The following is a 19,961-nucleotide window of genomic DNA, read 5'->3' on the forward strand; positions in this document are numbered from 1 at the left end:
TTTTCACTTTACTCTCAGTATTTTGTCTTCAGTCTGGGTTTGGTTCTCCGATTCAGTAACTGATTGAGAATTACTTTGAATTTTCTCTGATATGAAGTATTAATCCCTCAAAATAAATTATGCTTAAAAAGTCCTTTATTTTGAAATGATAAGTCTGAACAAAGGTGATGTGCAGTAGCAGTAATCAAACCCAGCGATTGGTTCGCTCTTTACAGCGGATATTAAAAGTGAACGTACGGAAAATGGTGGGTTGAATTTTTTCAGATAACTGAACTTAAAACAGGAGGGTAAGATGTGGCTGCTGTCAAAAGACATTTAACTTCAGGGATCATTATCTTGGAGTTTTGAGCCCAGTCTGGGAGAGCAGATTGTCGTCAGAACCGCTGGATCGAGAGACGATCCACAGACTGAACGGATCCGTCGCTGAAGAAACGTTTCAGCCTCACATTTGGCACAGACTTAAATTTGGAGGCTCACATGGGAACCCATCTGAAGTGAGGTCATGATCAGATCCTGTGGAGCTAAATCACTGATTAAAAGGCGTCTGACATGAAGAATCAGCGGGACGCTCATCTGCTGCACACGGGCGTTTTGACTATCGAGTATTGATCCGCTGATTCCGAGCTGCTGTGAGAGTGTTCCGCCGTGACGTGGCCTCCGAAGGTCGACAGACGAAAGAGAAAATCTGTCTCCTCTCCCTTCTTTCTCAACGCTGCCATCCAGCCAGAGGAGAATCAAAGGGAAATATGACTGGAACGACGAGGGTTGTTTCTATGCCAACTATTTCTCTGTGATTTCCATTATTCAGCGGCTCGGGGGTTTTGTTATCTTCAAAACGTCGCGCACAAAGAGCCGGGGGGAGCTTAACTTTCCCCGAGTTCACACCTGCCGCAGACCGTGTGGCGGGCGGCCGTCTGTCTCAGGTAGACGCTGCCATTTCCCCTTTAATTCCCACGATGCTCTGCTGCGCCGTGGCTGATGCAGCTGACAGCGCCCAAATGCGTATTAGCACGTATGTGTGCTCGCCGCAGCGACGGGTGAATGAATCGACCAAGCGTGTGTGAAAACACGCTGTCTGGTCTCCCTCTGTGTGTGTGTGTGTGTGTGTGTGTGTCTGCTGCTGCAGCAAGCACACACACACACACACACGAGTATTCCTCGCCATATACCGCCGCCTGAATTAGCACCTTTGTCCGTGCCAGGCGAGCACGCATCCAGGCGGCGCAGGAAGCCTGTGCTGTTAATATTCTCCAGGAAATCAATTTAAATATGAGCCCGAATGAAAAGAGCATCACACACTCACACACACGCGCACACACACACACACACACAGCTCGTTACTAAGCTCACAAGCAGAAACCAGCTGGAAGAGATTTCTCCACGTCCCTTCAGAATATTTAAAGTGTTTAACAAAGATATCAGCTGAATTTCACCTGTTTTTTTTTTTTTTTTTTTCCCCAAATCCCGGCTCACATTGTTTCACCCTCCGCTCTGTCCGACACGCCTGGCTTCGATTGTACTCATACCGCAAGAAAAACACAGTGCATTTAAATTTTGTCTCATCAAACTTTTCGCCAATCATCAGTGAGAAGTTGGGACGACAGCGTGCGACGGGAACGAAACACAAAGAGGAAGGTTTCACGGAGATGTGTGGATATTTCTATCCAGATCTGGACAAATTGTCTTTTTGAATCATGTATTTGAAAATATCGTCACTGGATTATATCAATGTAGAATATTTACATATTAATGTGTCTGGAACTGTAAATATTCGTAAATTCAAACATTTTGTCTTTTTTTTCTTTGGTTTTTGTAGAAATTTTTCCAGATTTTTCCCATAATTAGTACAGTGTGGATCAGCACAAAGTGATTCAACCACATTTCCTCTAGAAAAACGCCTCAAGTGTTTGGATCCAGAGCAAAAGCTATTCTCATTCTCGTTACTGCGGTGAGTCGTCTCAGTTAATTCCATGATATTTATATTATTTTGATTTCCTTTAAAAAAAAAAAAAAAAAAAAAAAAACTATGTGAAATGAGTTTATCGATTTTTCTTCTTGAATTCTTTTTTTTTTTTTTAATCTTTGGTAAAATATCTCAACTCTTTTCTCAGGCTCATGATTGAGTGTTTGGAATCCGGTGAAGGTTTGATAAATTGATTCTCAGCCTTTCGACGTCGCTCTCTCGGGCTCCGGCTGCAAAAAGGTGATTTTTACTTTTTTTACATGCATTTCAAACGTTGTTTCACTCGTCCTTCACAACGCAAAAAAAGAGTGTAAAACCTTCACCCTTGTTCTTTCCTTCCCGTGACGCGTCTCGTGTCGGCGCCACGCTGTCGTACGCTTCCCATGCTTCAGACCCTCGGCCGAAAAAATACCAACGGAAAATCAAAGACAGTAAAGGTGAAGAGATCGTTTGGTTCAGGGGAGGCGGGGGAGGGGGGCAATTTAGTCAAGTATTTCTCCTTTTTCCTCGTCTGCCGCTACGACGGGCCGTGGGGGGCGGGGTTAAAGGGCGGGCCGGCGGGGTCAGGCCGGGATCGGGGGGAGACCATAGACCATGCCGATATACATATTAACATTCCTCCCGTCCGACCCCTGACCCCACCGACCACAATCTCACTCTGCCGCCGCATACATTCAATATGGAAACAACAGTGTAACCGGAGTTCGGGGGGGGGGGGCAAACAGAGGGACCGTCCTCTTCCAGGGAATGTATGTGGCTGCTTATGGATTTCAAAAAGAAAAGAAAGGAGAAGAGGAGAGAAGAGAAGAGAAGGGGAGAGGAGAGGAGAGGAGAGGAGCAGGCCTTTAAAGGTTGCAGAGGAAAGTCGAGGTGTGTCTGTGGGGGGGGGGGTCACCTCCTTCCTCTGCCACCTTCCTCTGTCTCCCCCAGAGGAACGACGGACACAGAAAAGTAAAAAGCAGGAAGAGGTGCAAGAGAAGAAACACGTCCCGACCGCGGAGGGAGGAGGGGTCTCCGCCCCCCTCCGCCCCCTCCGTCCATCAGTCCGTCCGTCCCCGTCTTTCTGTCCGTTCACTCACTCAAAACAAAGTGCTGCCGTCTGCTCCCGCCCCCTGCAGGGCGTCCGCCGCCGCCGCGGCTCCGCCCCCCGCCTCGTTACTGTTGCTCGCCGCCGCCGCTGCCACGGCCTCCAGGGAGGCGGGGTCGAAGCCCTGCTCCGCCCCCAGCCCGTCGGCCTCCATCTTCACGCTGTCGGCCAGGAAGGCGGAGTAGGCGTCCGTGTCGGCCATCAGCAGCTTCAGCTTGGGGATCCAGCTCTTGCGGACGACGCGGCGGGCGTTGGTGCACATGTCGGCCGCGATGGCGTTCATCTCGCTCTCCTTGAAGCTCGGCGCAAAGTTCTGGCAGTAGACTGGAGGAGGAGGAGAAAAAAAGGTGGAGGCGTGAATTCTGAAGACGCTCCAAACTTTTGCTGAGGGGTGTGTGTGTGTGTGTGTGTGTGTGTGAGACTCACATTTGACAGCGTGCAGCACTCTGTTGTCCAGAGGTTTGCGACTGGGATCGTTGGTGGATGAGCGGATGCCGGTTCCACAGCTGTTAGCCAGAGTGCTCCTGAGCAAACAAAGTGAAAGTGAGCTGTTGGACTCTGTGGTCGTGGCGCACAAAAATAAAATACAGGAACTCTCCTCAAATAGCAAAGTTCAGCTCGGGCACTGACCTGTCGAAGAAGGCGGCCAGCAGGCGTCTGAGCAGCACCTTGTGGCGCGTGCCGGCGCTGACGTGGCAGTTCATGAGCTGGGCGCGCGAGATGAAGACGGAGGTGCCGCTGACCAGCTCCAGCTTCTCGGCGGGGTCGCCCTCCTCGTACAGCTTCGGGTGGCAGCGGTTCCCGATCTGGCTGATGAGCTCGGCCGGCAGCGACGCCAGGTCCTGCCGGGACCGGCCCCCCCGGCCGCCCCGCCCGCCCACCGAGTCCGGGGCCAGGTCGGGCAGGGCCTCCACCCGCTCGCCGACCACTGAGGACGCAGAACCGGCCGGTGTTAGCGAGGCAGTCTGGGTAGCAACTCAAATCAGACAAGCCTGGGGCGTTTTGGACTTTAACAAAACTATACACCGCTATGAAATTTCAATCAGAGCTTGAAAATACGGTGCCCTGAAAGGGAGACGTCAGAGGGAAAAAAAAAAGTTTTGAGATTCTCTTTTTCGGAATAAGCTGTATTAGCCAGTTGGTTTAGTTTTTTCTTGTTATATGTCGAATTTAAACTAAAACTCAAGGGGGTCAACGTTTATAGATGTTTCGAACGGGAGAGCCTGAAATCTCAGCGTCACACTACATCCGCTCCCCAGAGAAACACGTCGCACTCACAGCTTGGAAACAGGACGGAGTCACTTGGTGTCTATTTTCCTCAGACGTGTCCCTTCAGGGGTTCAGCATTAACCTGCTAGTTTGTATAAATTATTCCAAGAAAAAATCTCTAATCATCTGACTGTCCATACGTTTCCATGGAAGAAGAGATTACACAACAGAAAGGTTTAAAGCAAAACATCCAACAAAGAAACTGGAGACTTTCGTCTCAGCTCAGAGCTAAAAACATGGAGATTCCGACACACAACGAAAAAGCGACAATATTCTATTCATCTTCCAAAATCAGTTTCAACAGAGGAATGCTCCTTCTTGAATGAAATCCTGAGATGAATTAATTAGATTCACCCTCCAGTAAAGGGTTCAGTCTAAACTGGACGGCTGCCGTCGGAGCTTATTCCTGACCAGATAAACTGAAGAGCAGAGTGAATCCGTCTTCCTCTCCGCTGCTGAGGAGTTCCGGTCTTACCGGCGGCGCCGGCGTTCAGCATGCTGTACATGGTGTACATGTTGCAGATCTGCCGGTACTGCTCCTCGGCGCTCTCGTCGGCGATGTCGTCCTCCTCCTCGTCGTCGTGGTAACTGATGGGCGAGTCGCTGGTGTACATGCTGAGCGTGCCGGGGCTCGTGCCCTCGGGCGTCCCGCCGTTGTTGTTGTTGTTGTTGTGGTTGCTGTTGAGCCCGGCGCCGCCCCCGCCGGGCGCGGCGGGGCCGCGGCCGGCGCCGTCCTGGGCGACTGTGTTGGAGGAGGAGGAGGACGAGGAGGAGGAGGAGTAGCGCGCCGCCTTCCTCATGCCGCCTCCCCCGCCCCCGCCGGACCCCCCTCCCCCGTCGCGGTTGCCGCCCTCCCATAGCCGCTTGGCGACGGGGGTGCAGACCACCGAGTAGGGAGAGCCCTCCTGCTGGGGGGCGGGGGCAGAGGGAGACACGCTCGTCACACGACAACAACAACAAACCGGCGTCACCGCTGAACGGAAGGCCGTCGCGTCGCCATGGAGACGGGATGCCTACCTGCTGCGGCTGGGGGGCGGGCTGCGGCGTGGAGGCCGTCTGTTCCGTCTTCACCTTGGACACCAGGGGCAGCGGCGTCAGGCAGGAGGCGGGCCGCCCGGCGCCGCCGCCCACCGTCTGAGTGACGGGGCTCTGGGGCTCCGAGGGCGGAGTCTCCTCGCTGTGGAGACCCTGGGAGTCACAGCTCGGGGACGAGACCTGACCGGAGGGACAGACACGCCACACGGGACCGGAGGTACAGAGGTCAACGTCTGGGTCAATGAGAACCATCGGGAAACATTCTGATATATTTCAATCATTGCGTTGTTTAATCAATATTTTATTATACCGTAAAATATCAATAGATTTACTGAAAATTGAATATAAGTATATTGAGTTATAAATAATATTTAACATAATTTAATATAAATAATAGAATTTAGTTATAAATAATATATTTAAGTTACAATTTAGCAATTTACATTGAAAAATATTAGTAAATTTAAGATATTTAATTTTCTGATAGAACTTTTTCAATTGTTTCAAAGGATATTGTCTCAAAATAATTGAAGTAATTTTTTTCTGCATTACTGATGAGTTCATTCCAGTTTAAAATGGCCATATAACAAAGGTGCTAGTTATCAATTTTTTTGTATTTATAATATTTCAAACATATAGACTTAAGCACAAAAATACAAATATATTTCCATTATTGTAATATTAATACAAAGGTCAGTAAACTGCTCAGTATTTTTAAAACATATTCAAGAATGGCAGTGCTTATTGAGTGATTTTATTGATGAACCTTTCATCAATGAGTTCCGCGCCGCCGCCGCGGCCCGAGCTGAAGTGTTACTATCAAACACAAGTTCCCAGCATTCCCCGGGAGCGTGCCAGAGCGGAGTAAACACACCATGTCTGGATATAAGTGACACTTTAAGAGCGGCGCGCGGCGCCAACACACGTCCTCCCGGGTTTTATTTATACACTCCTCCTTCCACACGGACGGCGAGTGCGGAGGTGTTCACGGGAACTTCGGAGGGAATCGGTTCCCCTTCATTAATATGCAGATTTATGCAGCAAGGCACTCCAGATCTAATCAGATCATCTGCTACTAGAGAGGGGACCTGTAGTGTCGGCATGATGTTTCAATTATTCCTCCAGTCGCGGGAACGTGTCTGCAAACGCGGACACTCCCATCACGGCATAATGTCACACACAACAGGTGACACGGCGGCGGCGGCGCTCATGCTTTATTCATGTTTACATTTGAGGAAAATGAGTTTATGGCCTCTTACCTTAAGGAAAAACTCGGTTCCTTTCTCCATGATCTGCTGGATCTGAAGGAAGCCGGCGGTGTACATGAGCAGGAACTGGTCCCCCACGTTCATGCTGAGGCGGCCCGTGTAGCAGAAGGCCAGGATCTGCTGGAAGCTCTGCGGCTGCACGGCCGGGGGCAGCTCCACCACCGAGCTCTTCCCGCCGGCGTTGAACAGATCCCGGAAGTACGAGCTGCTGGCTGCCAGCACGGCGCGGTGGGCCTGGGGGGGTAAACAGCAGGGGGGGGGGGTTTAAAAATACACTGTCGGGATCCAGCGGTGGAACGTAGTGTCAAGAATACGCAGGAAGTACACAATACGGAGAGTCAGGATCCCTTTTTCACACTGCGCTGCAGCAACTTTGATTTATAGGCGAAGTCCTGAAGATTTATCCTCCTGCTTTACTGAGTGGCCAGAGGGAGCGGAGAAAAACTACTTTAAATTATGAGAAGCGGCGCTCTGATGGCATCTGACCCGTTTTTTCATTTCTTACCAATCAATTCTGAAACAAAAACAGACTGACAACAAGCCCATGCGAGTGTTTTTATATGATTAATTCTCTATGAACAAATCACAAGCATTCCCAGAATGTGGACCGGGAGAATCTGGACCAGGACCAGGACTCTGGAGGGAAACGTTCCAGAAAACGTATAGACGATGCGTTTTCTCCTGAAACGCTGCTGTGTAAACGGGCCATCGAAGAAAAAAAAACAGATCTAAAACTCCCTCATTTGTTGTGCAACTCCATAAATATGTAAATTAAAGTGTCGGAACGTCCCAGAAAACTACAAACAGATTTGAGGTTTTGAAGTCTTTGCATGCTGAAATGACACTTCGGACACTTCGGAGCGGCGAGGCGGAGTCCTGACCTTGAAGGCGTGTCCCTTGACGACCACGGAGACATCACAGTAGAGGCCCTGCAGCCGCTGCTCGTTCAGACACTCCAGGACGTTGTTGCCAAAGTTGGGGATCGCCATCTGCAGCGTCTGAGCCATAACGCTCTGCGCCCAGCACTACAGGGTCTGCGGGGAGGGTGGGAGGAGAGGCGGGGTCACCAGGAGGTCGGCGGGAAGCGATCTGGGTGAAGGCGTGACGTGCAGGTGGAGGCGGCGAGAGGACGAGACGAGGCAGAATGAAAGGGAGCCGAGAAAAACTGTAAATAAATGAATTATGAGGCGAGAGAGAGACGGCGAGACGCTGCGAAACGCAGACCAGACAGAGGCGAGGAGGCAGCGAAGAGACTGGAAATAAAGAAGCGGGGTGAGTCAAGTCTATGATGATTAATGAATTAAGTATTTGGTAAACAACTTTTAATTCAAAACTTTCAAATGAAAGAGAATTTCGGGCCACCAGCGGCAGTTATATAAGCCTTTATCTTTTTTTTTTTTCCTTCTTCCCCCCAAACCTTGTTTCATTACATCTAATTCACAGTTAATAAACTGTTTGGTGGTTTTTGGCCTACTTTGTTATTTTCATGTCGCTGCGTCTCAGTCAAAACACGATGGCTTACATAACTCATCTATTTCACTCGTCTTCGTCAGCAGCCCAAAGAAAGACGCCTGTGATCAGAAAGTGGAGGAGCTGTCAAACTTGCCACGAAGTACAATTAAACACACGGAGTATCCATCGCCAAATTAATTTCACTGCCATGACTGAAGCCTTCCGAGCACACCCTTTATTTATTCCCTTTTTTTTTGCTTAGGAATGCACACATAGCTGCAGCCAAGTATGATGGAGCAGAAGTAAACAGATGAGAATTCAGAGGTGAGTCACGACTCGGCTGAACAAATACGCTTTAAACCCCATCCAAGCGACGGATCTGGAGCCCGGCTCGCCGTAATCACGATGATGATGATGATGGTGGTGGGGAGCTCTTATCCGGGGTGGAACCTCCAAAACAAGCCACCGATAGGAAACAATATCAGCCTGATTAACCTCGCACGCACAAGCTGAACACCAAATCACCGAATCACAATCGAAATCACAGCGGTTCAACCCGGATTCCTCCAAGGACCCGGGGTAAAGACGAAGGGGATCGACCCCGCTTCCAAACAGAATCGATTCAATGTCAGCAGAAGTCACATGCCACTTTGATCAGATTCCACCAGATGCTTTGGAAATCCTCAACAGTAACTAATAACACTAATATCAGTCTTTTATTTAAAATCAGGTCTGTGGCAGAAGCAGAAAATGGCTAAAATTGCAGAAATGTATCATGATTTATATCTCAAAGTGTATTAAAAGCATCGATTAACAGAGAGCAGGAGACGATTTTTGAAGGCAAAGATGCAAAAACATAAATGTTAATGTGAAATAAAAGTTTGAGGCATTGTTCCTATGATTTAAATTAATTTCAAAATTCCTACACAATCCTACACAGTCACAGTTCACAGTGGACTTTTTCAGAGCTGCAGCCACGGTTCAAGGTGTTGTCCTCTCACACACAGAGACGGCTGCATAAGATTCTCTTACTGTGTATTAATTCCACTCTGGAAAATAATGTCAAAATGTCTGATTATGTCCTGTCATATTAAATGTTGCTGCCACAGAGAAACGTGCGTAAAAAAAAAACAGGTTGACGTGATGATATCGGCACGTCATGAAGCATTAATGAAATACATGAAGGGTTCCAATATGTTTTCATTCCTAAGTAAACAGTAACAAGAATCATTTCGCACATTTAGGCACCAAAATACTTTAGACTTTAAGAAAAAAAAAAAAAAAAAAAAACAGGTCATCCAAAAAACACACAAAAGCAGCAGGAGCCAGAAAACTACAGCAGCAACAGAGCAACGTATCAACAGCTTTTATGTAACCAGATCAATGTAATGTAGCTTCTATACAACAGGAGGAAACCTTCACAGACAACTCTCTATTTTCTGCCCACGTTTCCTCCAATCACGGAATTCCTCGTCACTTTCCCGGATAAGCAAGTAGCAGCATTCCAGGTTTTCACAGTGTTTCAAAGCACAAAACGATCTGAACCCAGCAAGTAAGGCTGCTGCGGTGCCAGCTCTATTAATAAATACAATATGTCACATTTACAAGGACGGCATAACGTCTCATCCTCAGGTAACACTGTTGGAACAGTCCAACGAGTCGTGAGCGCCGTAGTAACAATATGAAAAAACTGTTTTTGTTTTCTTGAGGTGGGAAATATAAGGTCTGTAAAGCTGGCATAAGTTTACCCGAGGAATACCTTTCTCATTGAGACGCCGTCTTTTTACTAGACCCAGTATTTCCAAAGTCGGAATCAGCTGGAAAACAGTAACTGGACCCATTCTAGGTACAAATACAGAGAGAGAGACCAGAGAACCTTTGATTGCCTCAAGAAGTCCCCAGAAGTCTCCAATCTTCAAGAAAAAAAGCCTTCCGTCCTCCGGTCGTGTTTCAGTAAGGAGGACTGCTGTTCTGTTTTGCAGAGTCTGGATCAAGACGTGGGTTACGGCTCCCGTGGGGGAACAGTTCAGGCTGCTAAGTGGTCGTGTGCAGGATATATCGCCAACAGTTTTCAAATTATTACTCTGTCAAAAGGCTTCCCAACAACCGCTTGGACTGGCCACAGGACGCAGACGTCAAACAGAGTGAGTTATGTACTCTTCAGTCTGGTCTTTAACTGCAAATGACGGCTTTCAGGATCCATTCTTTATAGCCATCATCCTAAAGGCACTGCGGGCCATGTTCAGCCGCCATGGCGGTATCTGGGGTCGTAGTAGTCCTCCGTCACACTGAGACCGGTTCTTGGGATCAAAGACAACCTGTGATAAAATTCTGGCAGTGTCAGATATTCGGGGTGATCATGATCAACTGGATGGCGAAGCACCCTTTTCGTGTTTCAGTCTTGCACCAGTCATATTTTTTCATTTTACTTTTCTTAAAAGTGATTTGAAAATTTCGCCTTGTCTCGTGATCGTGAGCCTAAAATCGTGTCTCGTCTGGGGAGCCGAGTGTCTCGTCACAAATACTCTGAAGCTCTACCGGCCAGCGACTACAGCTGCACAGTAAAACGTCTGAGCATCGCCATCGCAGGATAAGCGTCACATCGCAGTACCTGACAAACACCAATTACAATCGTTCTCGATCAGAAGCAGACCGAACCGTGCACCGTGGAGTGAGCTGCTGTTAGTGACAAATGAGCAACAAACAGGTTAACTGTCGACGAGATGGCAGGAGAGCGACACAACTCAAAGCAAAATTCAGGTCATCTGTGGAAAATGACTGTATTTTTCTATATTGCAATATGCATTGCAGGTATAGAAAAAAAAATCTCAATGTCAGTTTTTTTCCAGTATCGTGCAGCCGTACGAACAAAGAAAATCTCTACCAACTGCACGCTATGGTTGACTTTCAGCACTTGTAATTTGGCCCCAGCTTCATTGTGCTTGGGGCAGATGATCATTTAAAGAGCATAATAAGTCATTACATTTTCCCATTGAAGCGCAGGCTGTTTGATGCTGTGGAAATATCAAAACTAAGAAGGTTAGACGGACTCTTTCAAAGTACAGACCGTAAAGTACATCCTCAATGCAGGAAAAAGTCTGTATTCTCCTCAAGACTGAATTTACTTCTTCCGTTTTTTTCTCCCCCCCGTTTTGTATGCACGGCTTTATTTCCACTGACACGTTTGACCCCGGTGTGCGCAGATCATACCTGCCTTTCAGCGCCTCGGCGAAGAGATGCCGTTCTCCACACATGACTCCTTTCAGATTCTCCTCACTGCCGGGCCTTTGTCAGCTCGACTTCGCACTTTAAAAATCGCTGCAAGACAATCTGCTGGGTTCAGCTCAAGGGGCAGACTCGGAATGAACACGGCCGCGTTTTGTATAAATTGTGTATTAACTTGCCATTTCAGCATTGGCCATTAAAAAAAAAAAATCTACATTAATTTACATTAATCACAGACTTTTCCTGAAAAAGTGTTTATGTGCACGTAATGCTGCAGCTGCAACATGAGACGTGTGTCCTTTGAGCGGAGGTCACCAGGGTTTTCTGGAGGGGGGGAAAAAAAGGAAGAAGTGGCCAGAAACAGAGTTTAGGACCGTTCAACCATCACACTGAAGTACATGAGCGCAGTGAGTCTCCTGACAGCTGCGTTTTCATGCATGAGGGATATTCCAGGAGACTCGCTTCTGTCAACCACACTGCCATCTTCAATGAAGCTAGCTGGCAAGTCCAGAGGAAAAAAAAAAAAATCCAATGCTTGGAAATATGTTTATTTATCCTCATCGGATTCCAGTAACTTCCCGATGCGTTTACCTCGTACAGTGAAGTGGAGGCAGATCTTGTGAGCTGGATCGCAGCGTCTGAGTTAAAGATTTTATATGAGGTGAAGCGTCCAGGTGGGACGAGCCAAACACTCCAAAGTTTACCGAGGAAGGAATCTCTGCCCCAGCTTCTTTTAATGCAAAGGCCTGATGATTGTTTTACACCTAAACCTCCCGGCGCCGACCTTGGATGATACCAAAACTTCCTCCAGCTGCATCTGTGAGCAGTTCCAACTATTCAAAGAACAAGTGAGGGAAGAGCTTTGTGCTTCCTCAGCAGCCGCCACCCAGATGCTCAACAGCTAAACTCACAGGGAAATTTACACCGAAGAGCCTCTGATCACTAAAGTCACACATAAGGTGGCTCGGCGGAGAGATTTCAGCGACACTTAGGAGTTGGGAAAGCACCTGTTTAAGGGAAACTGCAGAGATTGAAGGGTTGATCAAAAATTAAGCACGCGTATGCCTCCGGTTTTAAGTAATTTCTACCTTTTCGGGTCGTAAACAAGTGAAACAAAGGCGACTCCAGCGTGCAATGGTGGAGCTTTATCTATAATGAGCTTTGCAGACGTTGATGCATTAAAAGGTAAACTTATCTTGTCATTCCCTCAGAACATGAAGGGCTTTTTGTTTCTCGGCGGAGCGAGGCAGACGTGCAGCTCTCTGCTCCCCCAGAATCAGCTCAGCGGCTCACTGTGCAATGCGGCAGCACCTTGAACTTTGTTGATCTGGTGGCGGCGGATTTAATGCAATCCAAACAGCTCGGCAAGACACATGACAATGACTGGAGCTGCGGAGGCTTTCATTAGACCTGCACGCTCGGCAGACGGCGCGGAGAATACTCCTGAGCTTTAATCACCGAAGGTCTTTCTGGGGAAAGGTGGGAAGCTGATGTGAACAAAACAAGAAAATCACAACTTTTTCCCCAAAATATACCAACCGCTGGCGTGACCTTGATCAAATTGCGAGGCCATCTGAAAGTGGCTGTCTAGTTTAAAAGCCCGACTCTTACAGTACGAGACACCGACGGCAGCATTAATCTTCCAGCTGCGGATGTGAAACGGGGTGCTTCAGTTTAAAAAGACTAAAGCGGCCCCGAGCCGCCCGTCTCCATAAAGGCAGCCCTGAGAATAAGGAGAGCCATCAGCGCTTCATCCTAATTAATTTTTAAGTTTATGGTAACTAATTAGTTTGATCGATGTCGACGTGGTGAAGTGAAGCACGTCTGATACAAATCCACAGCAGCACGTTTCGTTCACAATGGCTTTAATTTTCCCCTGTGATGGCGATCACTCTGAAAGAGACGAAGAAGCAAACTGAGGCTGTAGTGCGGCCTGTGAACCCAGAAGGGCTCCATGTGAAGCACTCACAGGTGACAACAGGGTTTTTAAGGATATGACCCACTGATATTTTTGGACTTCAAAATGAAAATATTCTTTTGACTTTTCTTGAAAGCAGCTACCATAATTTCTGAAACTGTCTTCAGCTAGATCATTCTACGTTTCTGACTCAAAAACATAAAATGAGGCGTTTTCACTTGAAATGTTGCGTAAACGAGGAATAATTTTCTTTCCTTTCATCAGTATCAAATATCTGGGTGTTTTTTTCGAGGCGCACCCAAAAAAGAAAAACATAATGTATTAAAAATAAAACCAAAATTTCAGGTCACGCAGTTTCTGTAAACCGACCAAAAAAAAAAAAGTTGTCTGTCACAATGAACACCAGGTTTTACCAGGCTGTTTTAAATTCTGACAGAAAACTCGCTCAACGAGACGAACAGTGACACCTATTGGTCAGGGACGGTATGGATCCGTACATTTTAGTCTCATCGGAAGACAAACAACTTTAAAAAATACAACCTATAGACTGGAAAATATATTAATATAGTAATTGATGGGTTAATAAGTCCCAACAATGCTCTGATTTATATTTGATGTCCTAATTTTTTGTTGTCTGATTCTGTCACGAGTTTTGCTCTCCAAGTGTGGTAACATGATTTCTCTAACAAAACCTGGTGAAGACAAATTACACAATGTATCACAATTTTATTATTATTAAAAAAAAATCTACATCTGCAGTTGACATATCACAAGAAAGCCACACGTGATAGAAAAAAAAATTCCTACTGGTATTATGGGCCAAGAGAAAGAGCACTGATGTCTGGAAATGGACTTAAAGCTAAAGATTGTAGAGCTTCAGCGTATTCCTCGGTACAAAACGTCTCGCTCAAGCTGGTTTCCAGAGTACACTCAGCTCAAAAGATACTGAAAGATAACATTAATATTACAGTGTGGATTAACTCCCATTGCAATGTCATTATGCTTGATTAATTGGGCAGTCCTGTTCCGAGAGAGAACAAAGACAGATTGTCGGATTAGAACATAATGTCTGATTTTATCTGAGTGACATTTATACTGTACAACGGTCTTATTTCTTCTATAATCAATGTTGTTTTGCCTATAAGGAAGAGAGTTCTCACCCATTATGGTCCCTTGACACGGTATTGTAGCTTCACAGTTTGTCTGCATTCAGAAATCAATAGGTACTGCATTAATGAAATTATAATTCAGTCAAAGAAGATCAGACTGGTATTTTTTTTTAATGCATTTTGGACTTTTTCCAAGATTTGTTTATGTGCAGGAGGCAATATGGATTAGTGTCTCATCGAAACAGGTTACAGCACCTTGAGCAAAACATTCAAATTAGAAGTGACTGCTGGTGACCTATGCGCAGGCTGGCGGGGGAGGAAGCACACGTGCACGGAAAATCTACTGTCTGCTCGCGAACATCTGCACTTCCTGCGGCCTTGAGCCAGCAGTTGAGCCGACAAGTGTCCCTGGTGAAGCTCCTGGGCGACCAATAAACGACGGCCGCGGCTGTTTCCAGGTGTAAATATGTGCAATCATGTGAATAATAAGCAGGCAGTTGCTAAGACAAAGCATGTGTGCAAAGAAAAAAAAAGGAGAAAAGAAAAAAAAAATCGAATCAAAGGCAATCAAGCCCAAGGATGCCGATATTCACCATCGTCTGGAAACGGTTTGAGAGGAATCTGATTTATTTCCAGCACGCTGCAGGGCAGCGACATGTCACTCAAGGACAACCGACCCGCCACCTTTTCTTCCCCACAGGTCAGAGGGCGCAGAAACTTTCAGGAAACATAAAGGGAGGGTTAATTCACACCACTTGACCTCTGACCTCCAGTCCCCCTGTGCCTCATTATGGCTATAAATAGAAGTAGCTCCTGAACTGTGCATCCTGTAGAGTTATAGCCAAGACCAGCTAACCCGAGACTGAGTCAAGAACAAGACCGGAGCAGCACAAGACCAAGACTTGAAAGGACCACGACTAAATCAAGACCAGAACCGAGTGTCCCAAGACCAAGACCAAAAGTTTAGTGTGCACAGACTGAGTCAAGACCAAGACCTGTCAGGACTGGTCTCCTGTCCCCCACCACAAGCGTCCTTTCTAACTTCCTAAACAGAGCAGACTCATGGCACGCTCCTGGCGAATAAAAGATGCGGTTTTGAGGCTCTTGGTAAAATCCCTGACCGGGTCTGGGAGTTCCTGGAGTGAAGAGGTTAAAGGTGGCCTGTTAGCATGTAGCAGCTAAAGCTGCGGCTAACCAGTGACAGTGGAACACTTCAGCCGATCCCTAAAAAACTCCCCGTCCCGCGTTTCCCCGGTAAAACACTCCGCTCGTCACTCTGGAGGCATTCCGGGTCGAACCGGCGGCTTTTCTCGCCACTTGAGCGGAGGGGAGCCGAGCGCCACAGCGGGGCTGCGGCAGCCTCCCCGGGAGCCCAAACTTCCCCCAAATAAAGACCCGTTCAGACATAAATCTCACGTCAAAGTGTCTCCGCCGGAGGAGCCGCAGAGGAGGAGGAGGAGGAGGAGCCGCCGGCAGCGGTGCAGCGGGGCAGGCGGAGCGGGCGGAAAGCGCTCGGTGCCCCGCCGTGTGCCAGCCTCGATGCCCGGGAGGATTTTCGGGAGTCCTCGGCTGGCCCGGGCCGGTGCGTCCCCCGGCGGAGAGGGGAGGGAAGGCGGGGGGACGGAGGGAGGGAGGCGGTGGAGGTGGGAACAGAAAGGGACACACACACAAAAACCTTCCTCCTTTATTTCGGTTCGGACTGACCGCGAGAGGAAACGTGTGACCGAAATAGCAGAAGAAGAAAGGGGGATGAAATATTCATCTCCCCCCGGTGCGGAGTCCGCTCAGACCGGATTCCCTCCTCCTCCTCCGGCCGAATGGCAGCTACCGACACGGGACACACACGCTTCCAAAATGTCGCTCAGCGTCCCTCACAGCGGGTGAATTATTCATCACACTCCTCCGAAAAAAACACGCAGATACCGGGGCTGGACGTGTTCGGTCCCGGTGCTTCATTTCTCTAGAAGCGGGGGAAGGAGGCGGAGGAGAGGCGGAGAGGGGAGGTCTGTAGCAGAGGGCGATCCGGGCTCTCCATCTTTAGCCGACATCAACAGGTCATCCCGGGACACAAGGCAGACGGATGATCCGGCATGGCGCGGCCAGACGGGGAGCGCGGAGCCGGGGAGCGCGGAGGAACAACACGGTCCGAACCGGTTACCGGCAGGACGGGGGGGGGGGGAGAGGGGAGGGGAGGGGAGGGGGTCCGACAAACAGGAGCTTCTTCCCGGGAGGAGTGCGGTGGGAAAGTTGAGGAATGCGGAGGAGGAGGAGAGAGGAGCCGGGGACTTGGTGTGTCAGCGGCCGGGGGGAGAGAGGGACAGCCCGGGGAGAGAGGCAGGGAGAGCCGGGGGGGGAGAGCCGGGCTCCGGTAGCCAAAGTTTGGAGTGCAACCCCCCCTGTCTGTGCCCATCCCCCCACAGTACACCGAGCACAACTTTAACACCTCACACACACACACCTACACACACACAGACAGACAGTGCGGGACCAGGACCGACCCGTCCCAAACCGAACCGGGTCCGTCCCGCCGAGCGGTGCCACCGCCTGCAGCCGCCCGGAGAGAGAGGGAGCGGGGAAGAGAGGGACTCACCGCTCCGCTGCGGTCCGCTGGAAAGTGCTTCAATGGAGGAGCGGCGCGCGAGAAGCGGTCCACTGTCTCCGTCTCCCTCCGCCTCGCGCTACAGTCATTCAGTGTGACTGTAACACCGCCGTGTGAACCAGCAGCCGGTGCACGCACGCACACAATGCCGGCGCACGCACGCACGCACGCAGAGGGAAGGAGAGGAGCGCAGAGCTATCGAGGAGGAGGAGGAGGAGGAGGAGGAGGGGTTTATTTTATTTAAGGGGTTGTGGACAGATCGCAGAGCTACCGATGGGACAGACAGACAGGAGACAGAGACAGGTGGACAGACAGGTATAAAGACAAACAGGTGGATGAATGAATGACTGACAGGTGGAGAGACAATAGGCAGACAGAGACAGGCAGGTAGACAGAGTGACAGAGACAGACAATAGACAGGCAAGAGAGAGAGACAGGTGGACAGACAGACAGGTAGATGAATGAGTGACTGACAGGTGGACAAAGAGACAGACAGAGAGAAAGACAGATAAGAGACAGGGACAGAATGACTTCAGCCAAAGTGTCTTCTCCATCTGCTGTATTAACCCTTTATTACGGTGTCAAACATGTGGCCCGGGTTCCTGGTGTTTTGAGGAAACGTCGGCGGGTTTTATCGTCACTCCCTGTTCTTACAGGATAAATATGCTTTAGATTGTAAACGCAGCAGCTTTAAGTATTAAGTGAGTGTTTTCACACTGACTTTTCTCTCCAAGCACTGGTGACGATACAGGAGGCGTCCTGGTTTATTCCCTTCTATTCTGTCGTATTTATACTGCGTGATTAAAGCGCGGCTCCAAGAGGGTCAGACTGCTGGTTTATGGCTCCATGGGGGTCGACTGGTGGTTGACAAGGGGCATTTCACACAGCACCAGTGGGACCGCAGCCCCTCAGAGACCAGCTCTTCATCTGCTTTAACGTGTTCAGGAGTTTAGCCCATGATGTTAAACTCCGGTATCCTTTCCAAACTCATCCGTATTTCCAGGTTTCTGGCTTCACTCTTAGAAATGGAAACATTGGATATATTTCTCACTGATATTGCCTTTTTATGCAAATCAAAAACATCCACTGTTTGAATTCACCAGATGTGACTCAGACACAGATTTTCAGAGAAAAATACCAGAAGCAGCACCTATTTCATTGTTTAGCTTTTCAGTTTAGATTAGTGTTTTCTGTAATTTTCTTGCAGAGGAAAAAAAAAATAACGGAATATCAAACATGGTGACTTACCTGATCACAGCTTAAACTGCACCTTAACTTGCTGGTATTTCATGAGTGTTTATGAATAATGACTCATGGCTGGTCTTAACAGTCATTATCACAATCTTAAAAAAAATGTACAGATTGCTGATAACATTTTTTTTTAATTGCCTTGGTGGCATTATATGTGGGAATATATTTCAACTGAAGGTTTTGAAATTTTATTCCATATGAGATCTGATGTAAAATTTAAAAAAAAAAAAACAAAAAAAAAAACACGGCCTCTTTACAGTGTGGAATTTTCATAATTATTCAATTAATCTGCATGCAAACTGATTGCAATCAGTCTGATCAAACAGCATCTGTGAGTGAAAAGAATAAACGTGTGGGGAACATACACAGGACACAAGCAGGACCCACATTCACACAGTGAATGTTAAATAAAAATTCATACAGCATTCCCAAACATCATACAACATCATCTCTGCCCCGGAAGTCCAGATTTACAGCAGCAGATATGTTGATAATACCAGTGTTGTGTTTCAGTATTTAATGCATTTGATTTGCAGTGGAGGAGAAAGACATTTCTTAAGACATTTCATGCAGATTCTCCACCATCCTGTTTGTTTTTCAACTGTGTTCGATACATGCAAACCCCTTCTACATCAGGGGTGTCAAACACACACTTTCACTGTATAATCTAAGAAAAACTTTAAATGTAAAGGTTATTATGGAGAGATTTTACCCACTGAAGATGACATTGCTGTTTGTGGCTCCTGAATTAAAATGTTTGATACCCCTGTTTTCCCCCATCAGGACCAATTCTGCTGAATTTCTGTTTCTTCCACTAAGATCAAACTATTTTTGGTTCAACAATTAGCCTCAAGTGCATGCTTTTGGAGAACATGCAAACTCACCATTGCATCCTCCATCAGCTCCATTTGCTTCATGCATTAAAATTAAAACGTTTTAAATGTGGTGAATTAATCCTTTTTCATGAGGAAATGCTGCTCAGTTCTATTTTGTGACAGATATTTTACATTTTTGGCGGGAATATGTAACATAAGGCGCGGACGGATTGCAGGTTGGCGCCCACGCGCGCGCGCGCGCCGCCGCCGCTGCGCGCAGGTAGACAGGCTGCGTCCCCAGCCGACCCGGCCGTCTGAGCCCCACCCACCGTGCACCCACCCACCCACTCACCTCGCCGGGGACGGGTGTGCGCGCGTGTGTTGTGAGAGTGGACGCTCCGATCCGTCGAGGACGTGTCCGCGTGCGTGTGACGGTTCGAGCCCCTCGGGGGAAGTGCAGACTCCCGGCACGTGCGGGCCTCGAGGCGCTGCGCACGGTGATTCCTAAACAGGATGAGACTGCATCCAGGCGCGCGCTGCGCTCCGCGCGCCCCGCTCCCTCTCCCCGTCATGACAAATACTATTAACTCTATAATTCTCCTGTGTCAGATGTATAGCGCCACGCTCTCTGGGCAGCCATTGTCACAGCGCCCCCATCCAGATGTGCAGGCATGCCGGAGCGCGAGCACGGCGCTCCCCTCCTCCTCGTCCTCATCCTCACACACTTCGTGATCATGATGGATTTAGATGGATACATTCAAAAGATCGATGTTATTATTATTGTAATGATGAAAATAAAGAGTTCCAGGGCCGGAGACAGAACTGCAGAGAACCCAGAGGGCAGAACGGCCCCCCCCAACCCACCCCAGACTGGAATCCTCTCAGGAAAAGTCTCCCTTTTACAAAACAACATTGTCAAGTGAAAACACAGAACTTCTATTCTATTCTATTCTATTCTATTCTATTCTAT

At 48.2% G+C, this 19,961-nt stretch overlaps 1 protein-coding gene across 5 annotated transcripts; it reads right to left on the reverse strand.

The window, feature by feature from the left end:
• Positions 1 to 2,916: 2,916 nt before the first annotated feature.
• LOC115389652 (nucleus accumbens-associated protein 1-like) lies at positions 2,917 to 19,538 on the reverse strand. 5 transcript variants are annotated; one of them, XM_030093163.1, is made up of 10 exons: positions 16,917 to 17,087; positions 8,097 to 8,193; positions 7,504 to 7,656; positions 6,614 to 6,856; positions 5,337 to 5,534; positions 4,795 to 5,227; positions 3,681 to 3,978; positions 3,477 to 3,574; positions 2,996 to 3,374; positions 2,917 to 2,952 (listed from the first exon to the last, which is right to left on the reverse strand). In XM_030093163.1, the coding sequence occupies exons 3-9, from the start codon at positions 7,627 to 7,629 to the stop codon at positions 3,043 to 3,045; spliced, it is 1,728 nt and encodes a 575-aa protein (XP_029949023.1). In that variant the 5' UTR covers positions 7,630 to 7,656; positions 8,097 to 8,193; positions 16,917 to 17,087; the 3' UTR covers positions 2,917 to 2,952; positions 2,996 to 3,042. The 5 variants fall into 5 exon arrangements, with proteins under 5 accessions (XP_029949023.1, XP_029949026.1, XP_029949027.1 ...); XM_030093166.1 differs by lacking the exons at positions 8,097 to 8,193; positions 16,917 to 17,087 and adding an exon at positions 19,344 to 19,538; XM_030093167.1 differs by lacking the exon at positions 8,097 to 8,193 and having other exon boundaries at positions 4,795 to 5,224.
• Between the last annotated feature and the right edge of the window lie 423 nt (positions 19,539 to 19,961).

Source organism: Salarias fasciatus, chromosome 6 (assembly GCF_902148845.1).
Source record: "Salarias fasciatus chromosome 6, fSalaFa1.1, whole genome shotgun sequence".
Taxonomy (NCBI): Eukaryota; Metazoa; Chordata; class Actinopteri; order Blenniiformes; family Blenniidae; genus Salarias; species Salarias fasciatus.